Raw genomic sequence first — 15,096 nt, 5'->3', positions numbered from 1 at the left:
GGGGGGGGGGGGGTGGCGGTGTCGCTCAGGTCCCCAGTCCTGTGAGCCTCTGTCAGAGTCCCAGCATTTGACCCACAGCTTTGCTGTCCTCTCTCTCCTTCCTCCTCTGCTCCTCCCCAGAGCCAAGCTGGGTAGCCAGCCTGGAGCTCCTGCTGGGAGGGCTGAAAGGCTGGGAAGAGTGGAAACATTCCCTACTGGGGAAGCTGGCTGCCCTAAGTCTCTGTGCATTACCCCCACCCCCCCCACCCCGCCCCACCCCAGCCCCTGGAACGAGTTTCTGTTTAATATAGAGGTTTCGATGGGAAGTAAGGGACATCAGGAGTGAGCCTTCCCCTCAACAATTCATTCTGGCTTTTCTCTTTCAGAAAACCGGCCACTCCCGCCGGGCCTTTGGCCGACTCACCCATGGTGCGTGGACCATGGGCTCCTTGCTCTAGCCCATGCCCACTCCTTTTCTTGGTCCATGTCCCTTCATGAGGCACCCAGGCCCGGAAGACAGCCCATGAGATGTGGGATCCCCCAGTACACATCCATACCCCTCTGAGAGAGAACCTAACAATGGCGGGGGAGGGGGGGACTCACTAGCACACCCCAACATGGGCCTGGGCTCAGGGTTCTCCAACTGTGGGGCCAAGTGGTGATGAGCTCATTGCCATGCTTTGACAACCAGCACGTGGCTCCTGCTTGTCATAGCACTCATAGAGAAACTGAGGCACAGAACCTGATAGAACCTGGGAAAGTTAAAAATATGCCCAGGAAACTTTGCTTCTCGCCTAACCACTGGGCATTGTTGAGGACCACTCAGAAGTAGAAGAGAGGGATCAGGAAGAGGGTAGCTGTCACATCATGATGCAGAACAGGTGGGGAGATTGGTTTGCAAGGAAGGGTCAAAGCACAGTGCAAGTATTTTAAGGAGGGTGGGCCTAACCCCTAATGGGGGGCCTGGGTCTGTGACTGGGCTCAACACAAGCAGATGTATGTGTGTACATGTGTGTGCGTGGCCAGTGGCAGCACCAGTGAGAGTGCCAAGGGTACAGAATTGCTGGGGTAGTTGGAATAACCAGTCTAAACAGGTGTGCTCCCCAGCTGGGCACAGTGGGAGACTGCAGGCAGTCAGGATGAGAGATGCTTTGCCCGTTCCAGGTGCCTCCCTCCCCCTCCCCCATCCCCACAGGGCATTTCTGGGCACTGGGTACCCTCATGCCCCCTCTGTCCTGCCTATCCACCACGCCCTACACCACAAACGCTCTGATAACAGTCTGTCCATGTCTCTCTCCTGCTGCTCCTATGGAAGCGAAGTTTTCCGCTCCTGCAGAAAGCAAAGTTACGGTAGGAAACTGGCTCCTGCCCTAGCCCTCCACTCCCCTCTCCCTGCCCGATCCTGACCTCTCCTCACCCTGCCTCAGCTGCACCCTGATGTGTTCCGGCTGGCTTGGGGTGGAGGACAGGCTGGCCCTGCAGTTGGTCAAGTGCCCTGACAGTACGACTCTGAGGTGACTCCCCTGTGTTCCTGGAGTATTGGAACCCACACTTTAGAGCCTTGGAGCCTAGGATCTTGTTGTTTGGGGGCTGCACAGGAACCTAAGCTATCACTGACCAGGGAGGAGGGGAGGGCTGAGACCCTGGTAATCCATTAAGTGGCTGGGAGGGGGGATGGTAGGTGGCTTTGAGAGCACTACCAGGGAGGCAGGAGTGAGTAGCCAGGGGCGCAGAGGTGAAGCCACGGGACTGGCCTGAGCAGCCCAGGAAGGGCAGGGGGACGTGGTGGAGCAAAAGAGGGGAGAAGATAGGTGTGGAAGCCGTGCTGGTGGTAAGATGGAGCCTGCTGGGTGGGGGGGGAGGCGGGAGGAGACACAGGGAAGAGTTGGAGTCAGAGGGAGGAGGGCCCTGCCCACACAGACCCCTTCTTCTCCAGACTCGGAGACGGGCGAGGATGACATCAGCGATGTGCAGGGGACCCAACGCCTGGAGCTTCGGGATGACGGGGACTTCAGCACCCCCACGGGTGAGCTATCTGGGCTGCTCTAAGAGCAGGCAGGCGGGCTTCCTACAAGAGGTGCCCGGGCTTCACCGTGCTCCTTTCTCTAGGGGGCTCCGACACGCTGGTGGGCACCTCCCTGGACACACCCCCGACCTCCGTGACAGGCACCTCAGAGGAGCAAGTGAGCTGGTGGGGCAGCGGGCAGACGGTCTTGGAGCAGGAAGCGGGCAGCAGGGGTGGCACCCGCCGCCTCCCGGGCAGCCCAAGGCAAGCACAGGCAACCGGGGCCGGGCCACGGCACCTGGGGGTGGAGCCGCTGGTACGGGCGTCTCGAGCTAATCTGGTGGGCGCAAGCTGGGGGTCAGAGGATAGCCTTTCGGTGGCCAGTGACCTGTATGGCAGCGCATTCAGTCTATACAGAGGACGGGCGCTCTCGATTCACGTGTAAGTAATGGCCTCACCCAGGCCTGCACTGTTCCACCTCACCATGCTGTCCTGCACTGCCCCTCACCACCCCGTCAGCCTTCATCCCCACCCCCCCTGCACCATCCATCCCTCTGTGCACTTCTCCACCGCCCCTGCTTCCACCCTGGCCCCAGCTACCTACTCTGTCCTCCCACACTTTCCGTCTCCCTCCTGTGCCGTCACCACCCACAGCCTCCTGTTCCCACCGGCCCTGGCTTCCCCCTGCCATTGCCATGGTCTCGTGGACCCCTCTGTCCCTTCCTCGTCCCCTCCAAGATCTCCACTTTCCCAGGGGCCCTCTCTCACCTCGCCCATTCAGGCTCCAGTTGTCCCCCAGATTTCCCCCCCCCCCTCCAGGGCCCCCTCCGTGCCTGCTGTCTCAGCAGCTGCTGCCTTTTCTTCTCTCTGCACATTCCTGTTCCCATGTGGGCCTTTTTCTGGGAGGAACGGAACCTTTCTGCAAGGCAGCTCCCGAGAGAGCAGGAGAGCAAGGGAGCAAGAGCGCAGCCGGGAGAGAGAAGAGAGTGAGGTGGTCAGGGAGTAGATGGGGCCAGGGGCCTGGGAAGGCAGGAGGATGTGGGGTGTGTGGGAGGCAGGGGTGGGCGGGGAGGGATGGAGTCAGGGGGCTGGGGTGGAGGTAGAGGGCTGAGTGATGGAGGCTAGGAGCATGTGATGACCTGGTGGGAAATGCCTGGGGGGGGGGGGGCGTGGGAAGGATGAAGGTTGTCGTGGCAGGGGGTGGCAAGGAGCGGAGGTGTTTGGAGTGAGGCATTGGAGCCATTTTTAGAGATTTGGGGGCTGGCAGATACAGGAGGGAGTGCTATAGTAGAAGAGGGGAGTGGCTGATGGTAGAGGTATTGGGGGACATTTGGGGAGCTGAGAGGGGCCTAACTTGTGATGGGTATGAGTGTGTGGGGGAGGGACCATCATGGAGGAGGAAGAAGGAGCCTGGTGGAGGGAGGCTGTTTTGAAGGTGGTTGGAATGGCTAGCAGTAGGCAGGGGAGAGGTCTGGGGCAGGGGAGGCTCCCTTGCTTTATCTGGTTGGCATTAACCAGGCACTCCTGGGCCCTGGACTCGCTTTTTCCTTCCCTGCCTTCCTTTGCCAGGCCTCAGCCTAAGCCTGGAGTTGCTATGGCAACTTCAGAGGAACCCATTTCCTTAGCGGTGTCTGTGGTACAGAGGCTGGCCTGGAGCTCAGAACTGCCAGCAAGAGGCCTCCTCTGCTGTCCCCGTTTTCTTTCCAATGCCTTACCCAGTTCCCAGAGGCCATTCATCAGGGACTCTGCTCTCTGCTGTCCCTTCCCCATAGTAAACTCTGCCTCCCTGCAGGTGGCTGGCTGAGATGCTGTTCCCTCAGGACACTGTGGATTGCTCTTCTACCCATCATCCTCCCCTCCCCCCCCCCCACCTTGCAGTCAGAGGTGGGGTCTGCAGTGTGGGTGGCTGACCCAGGTAGTCTGAAACATCCCGTACACTCAGGCACCTGCTAGAACTTCTGCTTGTGGCTGGTACCCTATTTCTCCTCCCTTCTGTGCCCTCAGAATCCTAGACATTTATTTGCAGGGAATAAGGGCTCAGGAGTCAGACCACCTGGGTTTCAGTCCTGATACCAGCCATTTCCTAGCTGTGTCACCTTGGTAAGGCACTTTTCCTCTTTAAGCCTCAATTTGTTCATCTGTAAATGGAAGCAGTAACGCTTCCTATCTCGGAGGATTGTTGTAAGGATTAAGCGGCTCAGTGCACCTTAAGCATATTTAGTCCACGCTTTGGCACACAGTGAGTACTCAATGAGCCATTTCCTAAGTTTTTAGTAAGCTCTCTCCAGTGAGTCAGGTATGATGTTAATATCTCCGATTCCTTTCCTTGCCAATCCTTCTGTTTGATGTGTTCCCCAAGAATCCAGATAGGGGAAACTGAGGCCCAGCTCTTGGGCATCAAAAGCTCTGTGGGTGAGAGGGGTACTCTGAGCTGACCAGCTCATTCCCTCTTCCTCTTCTCCCACACCCCCCTCTTCAGGCCCACGCAGTAGTTATTTCTGAGCTGAGTTATTTCGGAGCATACCCCTTTGGGGGAGCTTCTGTGCTGGGTGGGAGGAAGGTGGCGGAGGTGGGTGAGGGGGTTCAAAGGATTCAAGGTAATTTTCCCAGAGGCAGGAGGAAGTCAAAGGCCTGTAATGGGGGCAGATTGATCAAAGAGAATGGGAACCTGGGTATTCTAGTCTCCCACCCCAGGGACTTCAGCTGCCACCTGCTGCGTTGTGTCAGCACTGGCAAGGGGCTTAGGTCTGAGTAGGTGCTAGGTAGTCCCTGGGATCAGGGTGTTGCCCCCCGAAGGCTAGTGCCTATTCTTCTAGAGGCCACTGTGAAAGGGGTATGTCCTGCTAAGGATGGGCAGGGCTGCCCGGGGCCAGCTGGGGGCAGGAATGAGTGGGAGGCTGCATTCCTGAGAGGGCCCCTCCCCATCCAACCCTCCTGCCTTTCTTCACCATCCTTTGGGTCCTAAGCTCATTCTTTTCTCTCCCACCGCTCCGTTCTGTTTTTGCTGTTTCCCAGCTTCCGGGGCTGGGGGGAGGGGACTGGCCAGAGCCCGGGATGCTGAGTCTGTACTTGGGCCCAGCCACCAGACCAGTCTTCTGGTGCCAGGGCAGCCAGCCTCTCCCCAGCACCTGCTATGGCTGTGCCTTCCTCTTGGGGGGAGGGGGCAGAGGGTCTGACCCATGTCACCCCCAAGCCTTCCCAGCATGCCCCACCGTCCAATTCCTATGACGAGCTGAAGGTCTAGGAGGGGAGATCCCTAAATCTTCTACCCCTCTTCCTCTTGGTTCTGCAGCAGCGTCCCTCAGAGCGGATTGCACAGGGAGGAGCCTGATCTTCAGCCTCAGCCGGCCAGTGAGGCCCCGCGTCGCCCCGCCCTACCGCCTCCCTCCAAATCCGCGCTGCTGCCCCCACCGTCCCCTCGGGTGGGTAAGCGGCCCCCGCCGGGACCCAGCGCCCAGCCCCCCGCCACCCCCACATCGCCCCACCGGCGCACGCAGGAGCCTGTGCTGCCGGAGGACGCCACCGCAGAAGAGAAGCGAGGGAAAAAGTCCAAGTCGTCGGGGCCCTCGCTGGCGGGCACGGCAGAGTCCCGGCCCCAGACACCACTGAGCGAGGCCTCTGGCCGCCTGTCGGCGCTGGGCCGCTCGCCCAGGCTGGTACGTGCCGGCTCCCGCATCCTGGACAAGCTGCAGTTCTTCGAGGAGCGACGGCGCAGCCTGGAGCGCAGCGACTCGCCGCCGGCGCCCCTGCGGCCATGGGTACCCCTGCGCAAGGCCCGCTCACTGGAGCAGCCCAAATCCGACGGCGGAGCGCCCTGGGGCACACCCGGGACCTCGCAGGAGGAGCTTCGGGCGCCGGGGGGCAGCGTGGCCGAGCGCCGCCGCCTGTTCCAGCAGAAGGCGGCCTCGCTGGACGAGCGCACGCGGCAGCGCAGCCCGGCCTGTGACCTTGAGCTGCGCTTTGCCCAGGAGCTGGGCCGCATCCGCCGCTCCACGTCGCGGGAGGAGCTGGTGCGCTCTCACGAGTCCCTGCGCGCCACGCTGCAGCGGGCCCCGTCCCCCCGAGAGCCTGGCGAGCCCCCGCTCTTCTCCCGGCCCTCCACTCCCAAGACCCCTCGGGCCGAGAGTCCCGCCGCCGCCCAGCCACCCCCTCCGAGCGTCACGGGGAAGCTCGGGGACGAACAGGGGAGGCCCAGGAGCCGCGGGCCGGCGGGCAGGACAGAGCCGGGGGAAGGCCCGCAGCAGGAAGTCAGGCGCCGGGACCAGTTCCCGCTGACCCGGAGCAGAGCCATCCAGGAGTGCCGAAGTCCCGTGCCGCCCCCCGCCGCCACCGATCCCCCCGAGGCCAGGACGAGAGCGCCCCCGGGTCGGAAAAGGGAGCCCCCAACGCAGGCCGTGCGCTTCCTGCCCTGGGCCACGCCGGGCCAGGAGAGCACTGCTGTGCCCCAGACCTTGGAGAAGAACAGGGCGGGGCCTGAGGCCGAGAAGAGGCTCCGCAGAGGACCGGAGGAGGACGGTCCTTGGGGGCCCTGGGACCGCCGAGGGGCCCGCAGCCAGGGCAGAGGTCGCCGTGCCCGGCCCACCTCACCTGAGCTCGGTAAGGCCTCGCTCGGCGAGGGCTGAGAAGGTGCTGAGTGAGACCTGGGTGGGAGGACGTTTGGGGAGAGCGACGCTGCTGGGCAGTTGAGAGGGCGGGCTTCACAGGGAAAGCACCAGGTTTGAGTTTGAGTGAAGGTCTGTGAAGGTCCTTGTGCTGGAACCTGCCTGCTGGTGAAGCAGAGTGCGAGTGTGTTTTGGTGGAGGCTGGGGGGAGCCGAAGAAAGAAAGGTGCCCAGATGCCTGCCGCAGGTGCCCTGGGTCCAATGGCCAGCTGGGTCAAGGACCTAACCATGGTGGGAGGCATTGCTGGGAATCTAAGGAGCCCCTCCAAACCCCACTCCTCTGTGGGGGAAGAGATGGAAAGCCATCTCAATAAATAATGTGTCAGGCCCCTGTTCCAGGCGAGCTTTGGGCCAGCCACCTCTCATCTGTGCCCTTTCGTCCCAGCGCCATCCCCTGACCCACCTGTGGCCACTGAGATCTGACCCGGTCTATCACCTCGCTGCCTCTCTCCCATCCTTGAGTCCTTGTGTGGCTGTGCTGACCGTAGATACATGCCAGCCTGTGTGTTGTCTCCCAGTCGTCCTGTGGATGGTGGCCAACAGCCAGAATGCCCCTGCTCCTAATTCTGCTCACCCTGAACATCAACTCGGGGTCCACTCCTGGATGGAGGCCTAGGAAGCCATCCTTGACTCACTCGCACCCCCTGCTGCTTCCCCAGGCCAGATGCTTGTGTTCACTGCTCCCAGGACCCTCGTCAGAGTTGCTTTTGTTTCACTTCCCACCTTGTATTTTTCTTCATCAAAGTTAATTTATTTTTAATTTAAGTATTACCACCTCAAAGTTTTAAAAAATAATTAGGTACCTGTCCATTGCCCTATTGGCCACATTATTGCATACCACAATACAGGTGTTGTATTAACTGGGAGCTTAGGGATGTTGTTTTATTTTAATTTGTATGTCAGCTGTGTAAGATGTTGAGTGTTACTTATCAGCTCCACCTTGCAGATAACAGAGCTGAGGCGCAGAGAGGTTATATCATTTGTCCAAGGTTATGGAGCTGGAAAACAGTGTGATTGGGAGTCTCGCTGCTCTTTTGGTTACCTACGCGGTGCTTTGTTTAGCTTAAAGAATGTCAGAGTTGGGCCATTCTGGTAGAGGGATCCACTGCAGTGGGGTTGGAGGATATATTCGTGCGTACAAGCTTCCTGGAAGCAGGGAGTGCTTCTTCTTTCTTGTTGTATTCCTGGTACTCATACAGAGCTTAGTGCACTGTAGGTACAGTATTACTCTTTGGTGGATGGTCAGAATCGACGCTGATTCGTGAGGCGTCTCAGACAGCTGCTGGACCCACGTGCTGCTCCCTCTTGAATCCGGTGGCATCACTAATTTGGCAACTTACCACATGTTGTCCTGTGACAGCGGTATTACTGCTTAAGGCTTGGGTTGCTATTAGCTTGTACTCGGTCTCCTTGGCAGCTGGGAACACCTTGTGCACTCAGAGCACTTCCTAAAACAGGGCCTGATCTACCACCCTGGATGACTGATTTGTGGAAAGACGTGCAAGACTTCTTCCAGAAACCACAGTCGCTGTGGCTGAAGTTGGGAAGTCCAGCTAATGTGGAGTCCTGGCTGCCCTGTCCTGTTTGAGAACCTCTCTTCTGTCTTTTCCTCCCTGTTTCAGGACATTCAGGAGTGAGAGCCCTTGTTCCCCAAACCCCACCTTCTGGAAGCCCTTCTCTCTGGGTTTGGCTTTCTAAGATACAAGGCTGTCACGATCCCCTGTCCCCCTGAGTCATCCCCACAGGGACCATGTCCCCTTACCTCGTCACCCATGTCTCCGGCAGAGTCTTCAGATGACTCCTATGTGTCCGCTGGAGAAGAGCCCCTGGAGGCCCCTGTGTTTGAGATCCCTCTGCAGAATGTGGTAGCGGCTCCAGGGGCAGATGTACTGCTCAAGTGTATCATCACTGCCAACCCCCCGCCCCAAGGTGAGCTCCAGGGCTGGGGCCAGGCTAAGGTTGAGACAGGGAGCGGGAGGTCCCCCATCAGTCCTCGGAGGGAGGGGAAGGGGAGGAGGCACATCTGCCCCATGGGGCTGGCTGGACTCCTGTGTGTGTGTTAGGGGAGTTTTCCCAGAACCCCCTGGGAGGAGAGAGGGCAGGCCTGGGCTTCTGTGAGTGAGGGGGCAGTCCTCAGGATTCCCTAGGGTTTGGGCTCTGTGTCGGGTGAGGGGAGATTTGCTCCAGTGGACTACTGTGGGCCATGGCATCCAGTCACTCCGCTGCTTCCTCACAGTGTCCTGGCAGAAGGATGGGTCTGCGTTGCGCAGCGATGGCCGCCTTCTCATCCGGGCTGAAGGAGAGCGGCATACCTTGCTGCTCCGGGAGGCCCGGGCGGCCGATGCCGGGAGTTACACAGCCACCGCCACCAACGAGCTGGGTCAGGCCCGCTGTGCTGCCGCGCTGGCCGTGAGACCTGGTAGGGAGCCTGTGGGGCCCCGGGCGGGATGAGCCGTGACCCTTCCCACTCCCAGCCCAGAGCTCAGGTTCTCGACCAGCGTGCACGGTCTGTTCTTAGATGTCACCTGCTCTGGTGGAAGCATTCTAAGTGGCCCCGCCTCAGAGCGGGGGCCGCAATCCCAAAGGCACACACCAGGCCGGCCAATTCATGAAGTCACTGAAATTTGTCTTTACGTATCCTCTAAATGCCATCCTCCGGTGGCATTTCCCTGAAAATGGTCCTGTGGGGAAAGCAACTTATCCTTGAGTCTCAGAGAAGAAGAACCTCCCAGCTCAGAGGGCTTAAAAGCCATCAGGTGCCTTCTGAGGTCTGAAGTAAAAAGAAGACCCTTCCCCACTCCCTCGCTCCTGTTGAACCCAAAGCCCTAAAGAGGGGGCAGCTGAGAGCACTGTTCTGGAGATGGCTGTGGCTCTGGCTGCTTTGTTTTCTATATTTACAAAAGCCCTCACTGGGTGTTGGACTACTTCCTTTGGGTGTAAGCCCGGTTTCTTTCAGGTTCGGGGCAGGGCCAGCCTGGCATCAGTGTGTGTGGTTAGTTCTGCTCATTCAGGTTGATGGGCCCAATGGTGTGCTGATCCTGGGCAGTGGGGGAGGGGTAGGTGAGGCTGGGTAGAAAGGAAAGACACAGACTCCATCCTCAAGGATGTTGCCATTGGGTCACCAAGCTTGATGAGAGGACCTAGGTTGGAGGACACTGCAGGGCAGAGGAACCCAGGTCCTAGAACATGGAGCGGAGCAGTCAGTCAGTGTTATGGGATGCTGGATTGAGAGGCAGATTTACAGCGGCAGCGGGAGGGGCTGGGCATGCCTGGAGGGGGGACAGCACACACTGTTCTGTCCCTTTCTTTCACTCAGCTCGACGGGAGACAGGATTACAGAGCCTGTCTTGCTGTGGTCCCGGGGCTCCCGCACTTTTCACCATAACGGTGATTTTGGTGGGATCTGCCCTGAGCCCCAGTCCTGCATTAGATCCTTTTGTTTGCACCTGTCTGGCTTTGCAGACCAGCAGGTCTTCGTCTGCCTTAGCATACACACCCCTCCCAGGAGCCCATGTTTAATCTCTCTCCTCACCCCTCCCACCACGCTGAATCATGCCCGGCGCTCCATGGCACGTTTCCGGCCTTCCATCACCTCTGGGATCTGGCTTCTGACTCAGCTCCCAACTCTCCTCAGGGGGCCTGGGGCTGGCTCCAGGACTCTGGTCAATACCTGGCTTGGGCTGAGATCTGGTAAGGGGGTGGGGGGTGCCCCGCTACTGGCTTGTGGCCATTTGGGAGCCTTTTAAGGTTGGGAAAGAGGCTTGGGGCAAGGCAGCTGTCAGCACTTGACTGGGAGCTCTCTATTTGTTGCACTGAACCTCCCTGTGCTTTGGTTTCCTCATTTGTAAACCAGAGATAATTATACCATCTTCACAAACAAAAGTAAATGTGTGAATGAGCTTTATGAACTGTAAAGCTGTAGACAAACATTAACTGTTAGCGTTATTAAGGGGTGCCGTTGTGCACAGGAGGTCAGGTCTCCACGAGCCTCCAGAAAGCTGCCTTTTCCTTTTCTGACCATTCTCCAGACTATCTGTGCCCTGGGGCCTCCTCCCCTGCTCTTGCCAGGCGCGCAGCCCCAGCCCCTCTATATTTCCCAGTGTTTGGGTCCTCAGCCTATGGTGGCATCTGTCTGCTCACCCCCCGCCATGGGGAGTCAGAAAAGCTTCATCTCATTAGTCAGCCACTAGTCAGTGTCTTTGCCCCCAGAGAGCAGCCCCCGTAAGTCATGCTGACTCGGCCCCAGGACTCCCTTGGCAGAAGCAGACTTTCTTCCCCTACAAGGCACTGTTTGGTCCAGAGTGGTTGGACAAGGGCCAGTGGACCTGGAGAGCAACAGAGTGGCTGGAACGATGGGGTGGCACGACGTTTGGCCAGGGCGGGGTCCCGGGCCTGGACTGTGTGCAGTGAGGGGGTGGGGCTAAGGAAGAGTGTCAGGCAGCCTGGCAGTGTGGCTGCCTGCAGGGTGGTGGGAGCCCACCCAGGGAGGGGGTGCGTAGTGTCTGGTAGGAAGCGGCCTCCTGGAACCATCTCCCTTTCTCGTTCCTTAACCACCCACCCCAGGACCCTGGCAACCAGGGCTGACTGTGCAGTGCCCTCTTGGCATGCCCACCCCAAAAGGGCCTGTTCTGGAGAGCCCACAGATCTCAGTTCCCGGTTGGGAACCATGGGAATTAGGGAATGGGTAACTGGGCAATGTAGTTGCCCGAGTGCTGTGGTTTGAGGGGCAGGGTCTGGTTCTCTTCCACTCCGGCAGCCCCACCCCGGCCCCATGTCCCTTCCAGCCTGCCCCAGCCCACTGGGTACTGCTGAGACCACAGTCGTTCTCCCGAGGGCGTGTGTGTATTGCGGCGGGTGGTTGGGGAGTGTGAGAAGTATGCTTACCTGAAGTGAAGCATTCTCAGCTGCCTGCATCTGTCACACAAGCATCTATTGAGTACCAGCTGGGTGCCAAGTTCTACATCTCTCTGAACAGTTTTTTGTGTGTTTGGAGAGTGTCTTTTCACATCTCCTCTCTTACTTGAGCTACACTGCACCGTATATACCCCTTGGAGAGGTACACGATGTTCCCATTTGACAGATAGGAAGACAGAAACAAGGAGAACGAAGTGACGTGGAGCTGGCACTAGGCCAGCAGCCTTTACTGAAGACCTGCAATCTAGCTAGGAATGTTGTAAGCAACAGGTGATCTGGGGTGATGGAAATAAGCTTAGGTGGATAGCAAATGAAAAGAACAAGGAGTTAGCTTCTAATCAGTGCTTCATATGTACCAGGGCCTGTGTTGATTGGCTTATCACATTTACTCTTGTCCCGGGAGGTAGGTTCTATTATTATGCCCACATTACACATGAGGAAGCTGAGACTTGGAAAACTTGAGCAAATTGCTCTGGAGAAATGCTGATCAATAGAACTTTCTGTGGTGATGGAAATGTTTTATATGTGCACCATCCAGTATGGTGGCCACTAGCCACATGTGGCTGTTGAGCCCTTGAAATGTGTCTAGTGTGACCAAGGAAGTGATTTTTCTTTTCATTTAAATTAATATACATATAAGTAGCCTCAGGTGGCTAGTGCCCTCCCTGTTGGGGTGCTCAGCTCTAGGAGCAGACGGTCAGTTGGGGGCTGGTCATGCTTTGAAGCCCTGTCCCTGGATCTCCCAAGCCTACACTCCTTACCATCCCCTTCCCTGCTACTCTGAACAGGTTCAAGGTGAAGGTAGAATTGTGCTCGTGAGCTCATACCGGGTTGGGGGGGGGGGTGTGTGTCAGAGACTGCTGATGCCCTCTGTGGGTGGGTCAGATGGGGGGGTTCTCTCCTTCCTCTCTTGTCTCCCCATCTCTGCTGTGACTGTGGTCCAGCACCTCAGGCTCTGACAGGAGGCCCTTTGGGTGCTAGTCAGGACAAAAGGGGACATGGGGGCTCCATTCTGCTTCCTTTCGTCCTCCCTCAAGCACAGGCCTTGTGTATTTGAGCCCAAGGTTCTAGCATTTTCCAGCTGAGGCCTTGGCCTCTTCATGTTTCCTTGTCTGCCCACAGTTTCCTCATCTGTAAGGTGAGGGTCCTTATATCTACTGGGCTATTTACTTGGTAAGATTTATGAGGCTCTGTGGGGATGAGAATGTAGATAAGGACATTTGGGCCAGAGGATATGGCTTTTCAGGGCTCATTCTGGTCCCACCATATGATTGACACTGTCGCAACAGAATAGAGTTTGGCTATAGCAGGTCATGAGGACAAAAGGAAAGGCAACAGTGTCTGCTCCTACCCCTTCTCCTGGCCAGGGCTGCTGCAGAGTTATGGCATCTCCCCTGTGAAGGCAGAGGCTGCCGATGGAGGGGATCTTGGAATGCCATGTGACCCCATTGTCCATCTTTGAAGGGGGGTTGGATAGCATCTAAAAAAGCAGTGTGGTCCCTTGGCCAGACTCAACCCTTCCTCCCCACTCCTGTCTACCAGGAGCAGGTTGGCCGTGATGGGTGTCTGCCCAGGGCTGCTTCCTCAGAGTGGGGGCTGTCACACTCAGCCCACAAGAAGAATGGGGACTTAGTCTACCATGAGTGCCAACCCTCTGTCTAACACAGAGCAACCCCAAATAGTCACATGTAGGGAATTAACTGTTTCTACGGTGAGGTCAGGCCGACCGTGTGAAATTCTCTCTGCCCCCTTTTTAAAAAAAAAAAAAAAATTTAACGTTTATTTATTTTTGAGAGAGAGAAGAGCATGAGCGGGGAAGGGGTAGAGAGAAAGGGAGACTCAGAATCCGAAGCAGGCTCCAGGCTCAGGGCTGTCAGCGCAGAGCCTGACACGGAGCTCGAACTCACAAACTACAAGATCATGACGTGAGCCGAAGTCAGATGCTTAGCCGACTGAGCCACCCAGGTGCACCAGTTCTCTCTGCTCCTTGTCCCTTGCAAACCAAAACAGAAACCTCAGCGCTGCTCTTCTGCTTTGGAAGGGGTGGTACCCATGACAGCACCTGTGCCTTCCCAGAGGCAGGCTGGCCTGTATCCTCCTTTTCCCTCAGCCTCTCTGTCTTCCATGGTGGCCTGACCACAGCAGACATTTAAAGGCATCACCTCTGGAGGAGCCCACTGAGACAGTGCCCGTGGAGAACGGACTACGAATAATGGCTGGGCCATGTTTGAGTGTTTGTTAAGTCCCACATGTCATGCCCTCCCTCAGAAACTTCGAGGGAGGTGCCCTTTGCCTTGAGAGTGAAGGCCACTCCCCGGAAGCTGGCCTCTGCCATCTGGCCCCAAGGATGACCCCAAGGTGGCTGGAGGCCTCTGAGAGGCTGAGAGAGGCACCTACTCTAACGTGGTCGGGTCTCACTCCTTTTGCTTTTACCCAGTTTTGTAAGCAAGTTGAGCTGCAGTGGTCTGCATGTCCTTTTTTTCTCCGAATATTTGCTCACACAGTTTCCTCCTCAGGAAAGACTTTCCCCCTTTTTCCTTCTTCAACCAAACTTTTTTTTTTTTAATGTTTATTTGTTTTTGAGAAAGCGACTGAGGAAGGGGCAGAGAGAGAAGGACAGAGGATCCGAAACAGGCTCTGTGCTGACAGCAGAGTCCAATGCAGGGCTAGAACTCGTGAACCGTGAGATCATGATCTGAGCCAAAGTCGGATGCTTAACTGACTGAGCCACCCCGCGCCCCTCAACCAAATTCATAATTCCAATAATACCCCTTCCCTCAGTTACCCTGTCTTCCCTGAGTCCAGAGTAATCTGCTCTCTGCACTCCCATGGCTCTGATCTGCCCTTTTCTTGCCACCTTATTCCTTCTCACTAGACTAGTTGTGTATGTGTCTCAGTTGTCACCCTTATCAGGCAGAAGGCTCCTGAAATCATGACCATGCTTTGTCCACTTCTCAGCTATCGTAGCCACACCTGGAGGCCCTCCTGGCTAGTCTGGGGCTATGAGGACCACAGGGATTGCATGTGAGGTAGTAGTGTGGGGGTGATCAAGATCCATGTGACTTTCCCAGTCCCTGGAACAGCCTGGGTGACACGCAGAGGCTGGGCAGGACATGCATCTGCAAAGGGTACTAACGAAGATCTGCCTAAGCATGGAGGTTGGGATGGCAGAAGAAACCATGGAGCAGCGGTCTTTACAGTGTGGTCCCCAGACCAGCAGCATCCGCATCACCCTGGGAATATGGTAGAGATGCACATTAACATATCCCCTCCCTCAGAAACTCTGGGGGTGGGGCACCTGGGTGGCTCAGTCAGTTAAGCGTCAGACTCTTGATTTCAGCTCAGGTCACGATCTCACAGTGTGTGAGTTTGAGCCCCGCATCGAGCTCTGTGCTGACAGCAAAGAGCCTGCTTGGGGTTCTCTCTCTCTCTCTCTCTGCTTTCCCCGGCTGGCATGCACATACACGTGCCATGCATGCTCTCTCTCTCCAAATAAATAAATAAACTTAAAAAAAAAAAAAAAAAGAAACTCTGGGGC

General features: G+C 57.2%; 1 protein-coding gene across 7 annotated transcripts in view; it reads left to right on the top strand.

The window, feature by feature from the left end:
* Window positions 1-335: 335 nt before the first annotated feature.
* SPEG (striated muscle enriched protein kinase) overlaps window positions 336-15,096 on the top strand; it is a 48,521-nt gene continuing 33,760 nt past the window's right edge. For 3 of the 7 annotated variants that reach the window (XM_040450914.1, XM_040450922.1, XM_040450923.1), the window contains exons 1-6: window positions 337-1,329; window positions 1,916-2,005; window positions 2,089-2,425; window positions 5,277-6,580; window positions 8,430-8,573; window positions 8,881-9,063. In XM_040450914.1, coding sequence (XP_040306848.1) covers window positions 978-1,329; window positions 1,916-2,005; window positions 2,089-2,425; window positions 5,277-6,580; window positions 8,430-8,573; window positions 8,881-9,063 — 2,410 coding nt within the window. In that variant the 5' untranslated portion in view covers window positions 337-977. Of the gene's footprint in view, window positions 1,330-1,915; window positions 2,006-2,088; window positions 2,976-5,276; window positions 6,581-8,429; window positions 8,574-8,880; window positions 9,064-15,096 lie in introns of those variants that run through there. The other 4 variants (XM_040450921.1, XM_040450915.1, XM_040450916.1 and 1 more) reach the window with 4 other exon arrangements.

The sequence above is a fragment of the Herpailurus yagouaroundi genome, unplaced genomic scaffold (assembly GCF_014898765.1).
Source record: "Herpailurus yagouaroundi ecotype Mexico unplaced genomic scaffold, PumYag 202, whole genome shotgun sequence".
NCBI classification, from domain to species: domain Eukaryota; kingdom Metazoa; phylum Chordata; class Mammalia; order Carnivora; family Felidae; genus Herpailurus; species Herpailurus yagouaroundi.
This window is presented reverse-complemented; position numbering and strand designations above follow the sequence as displayed.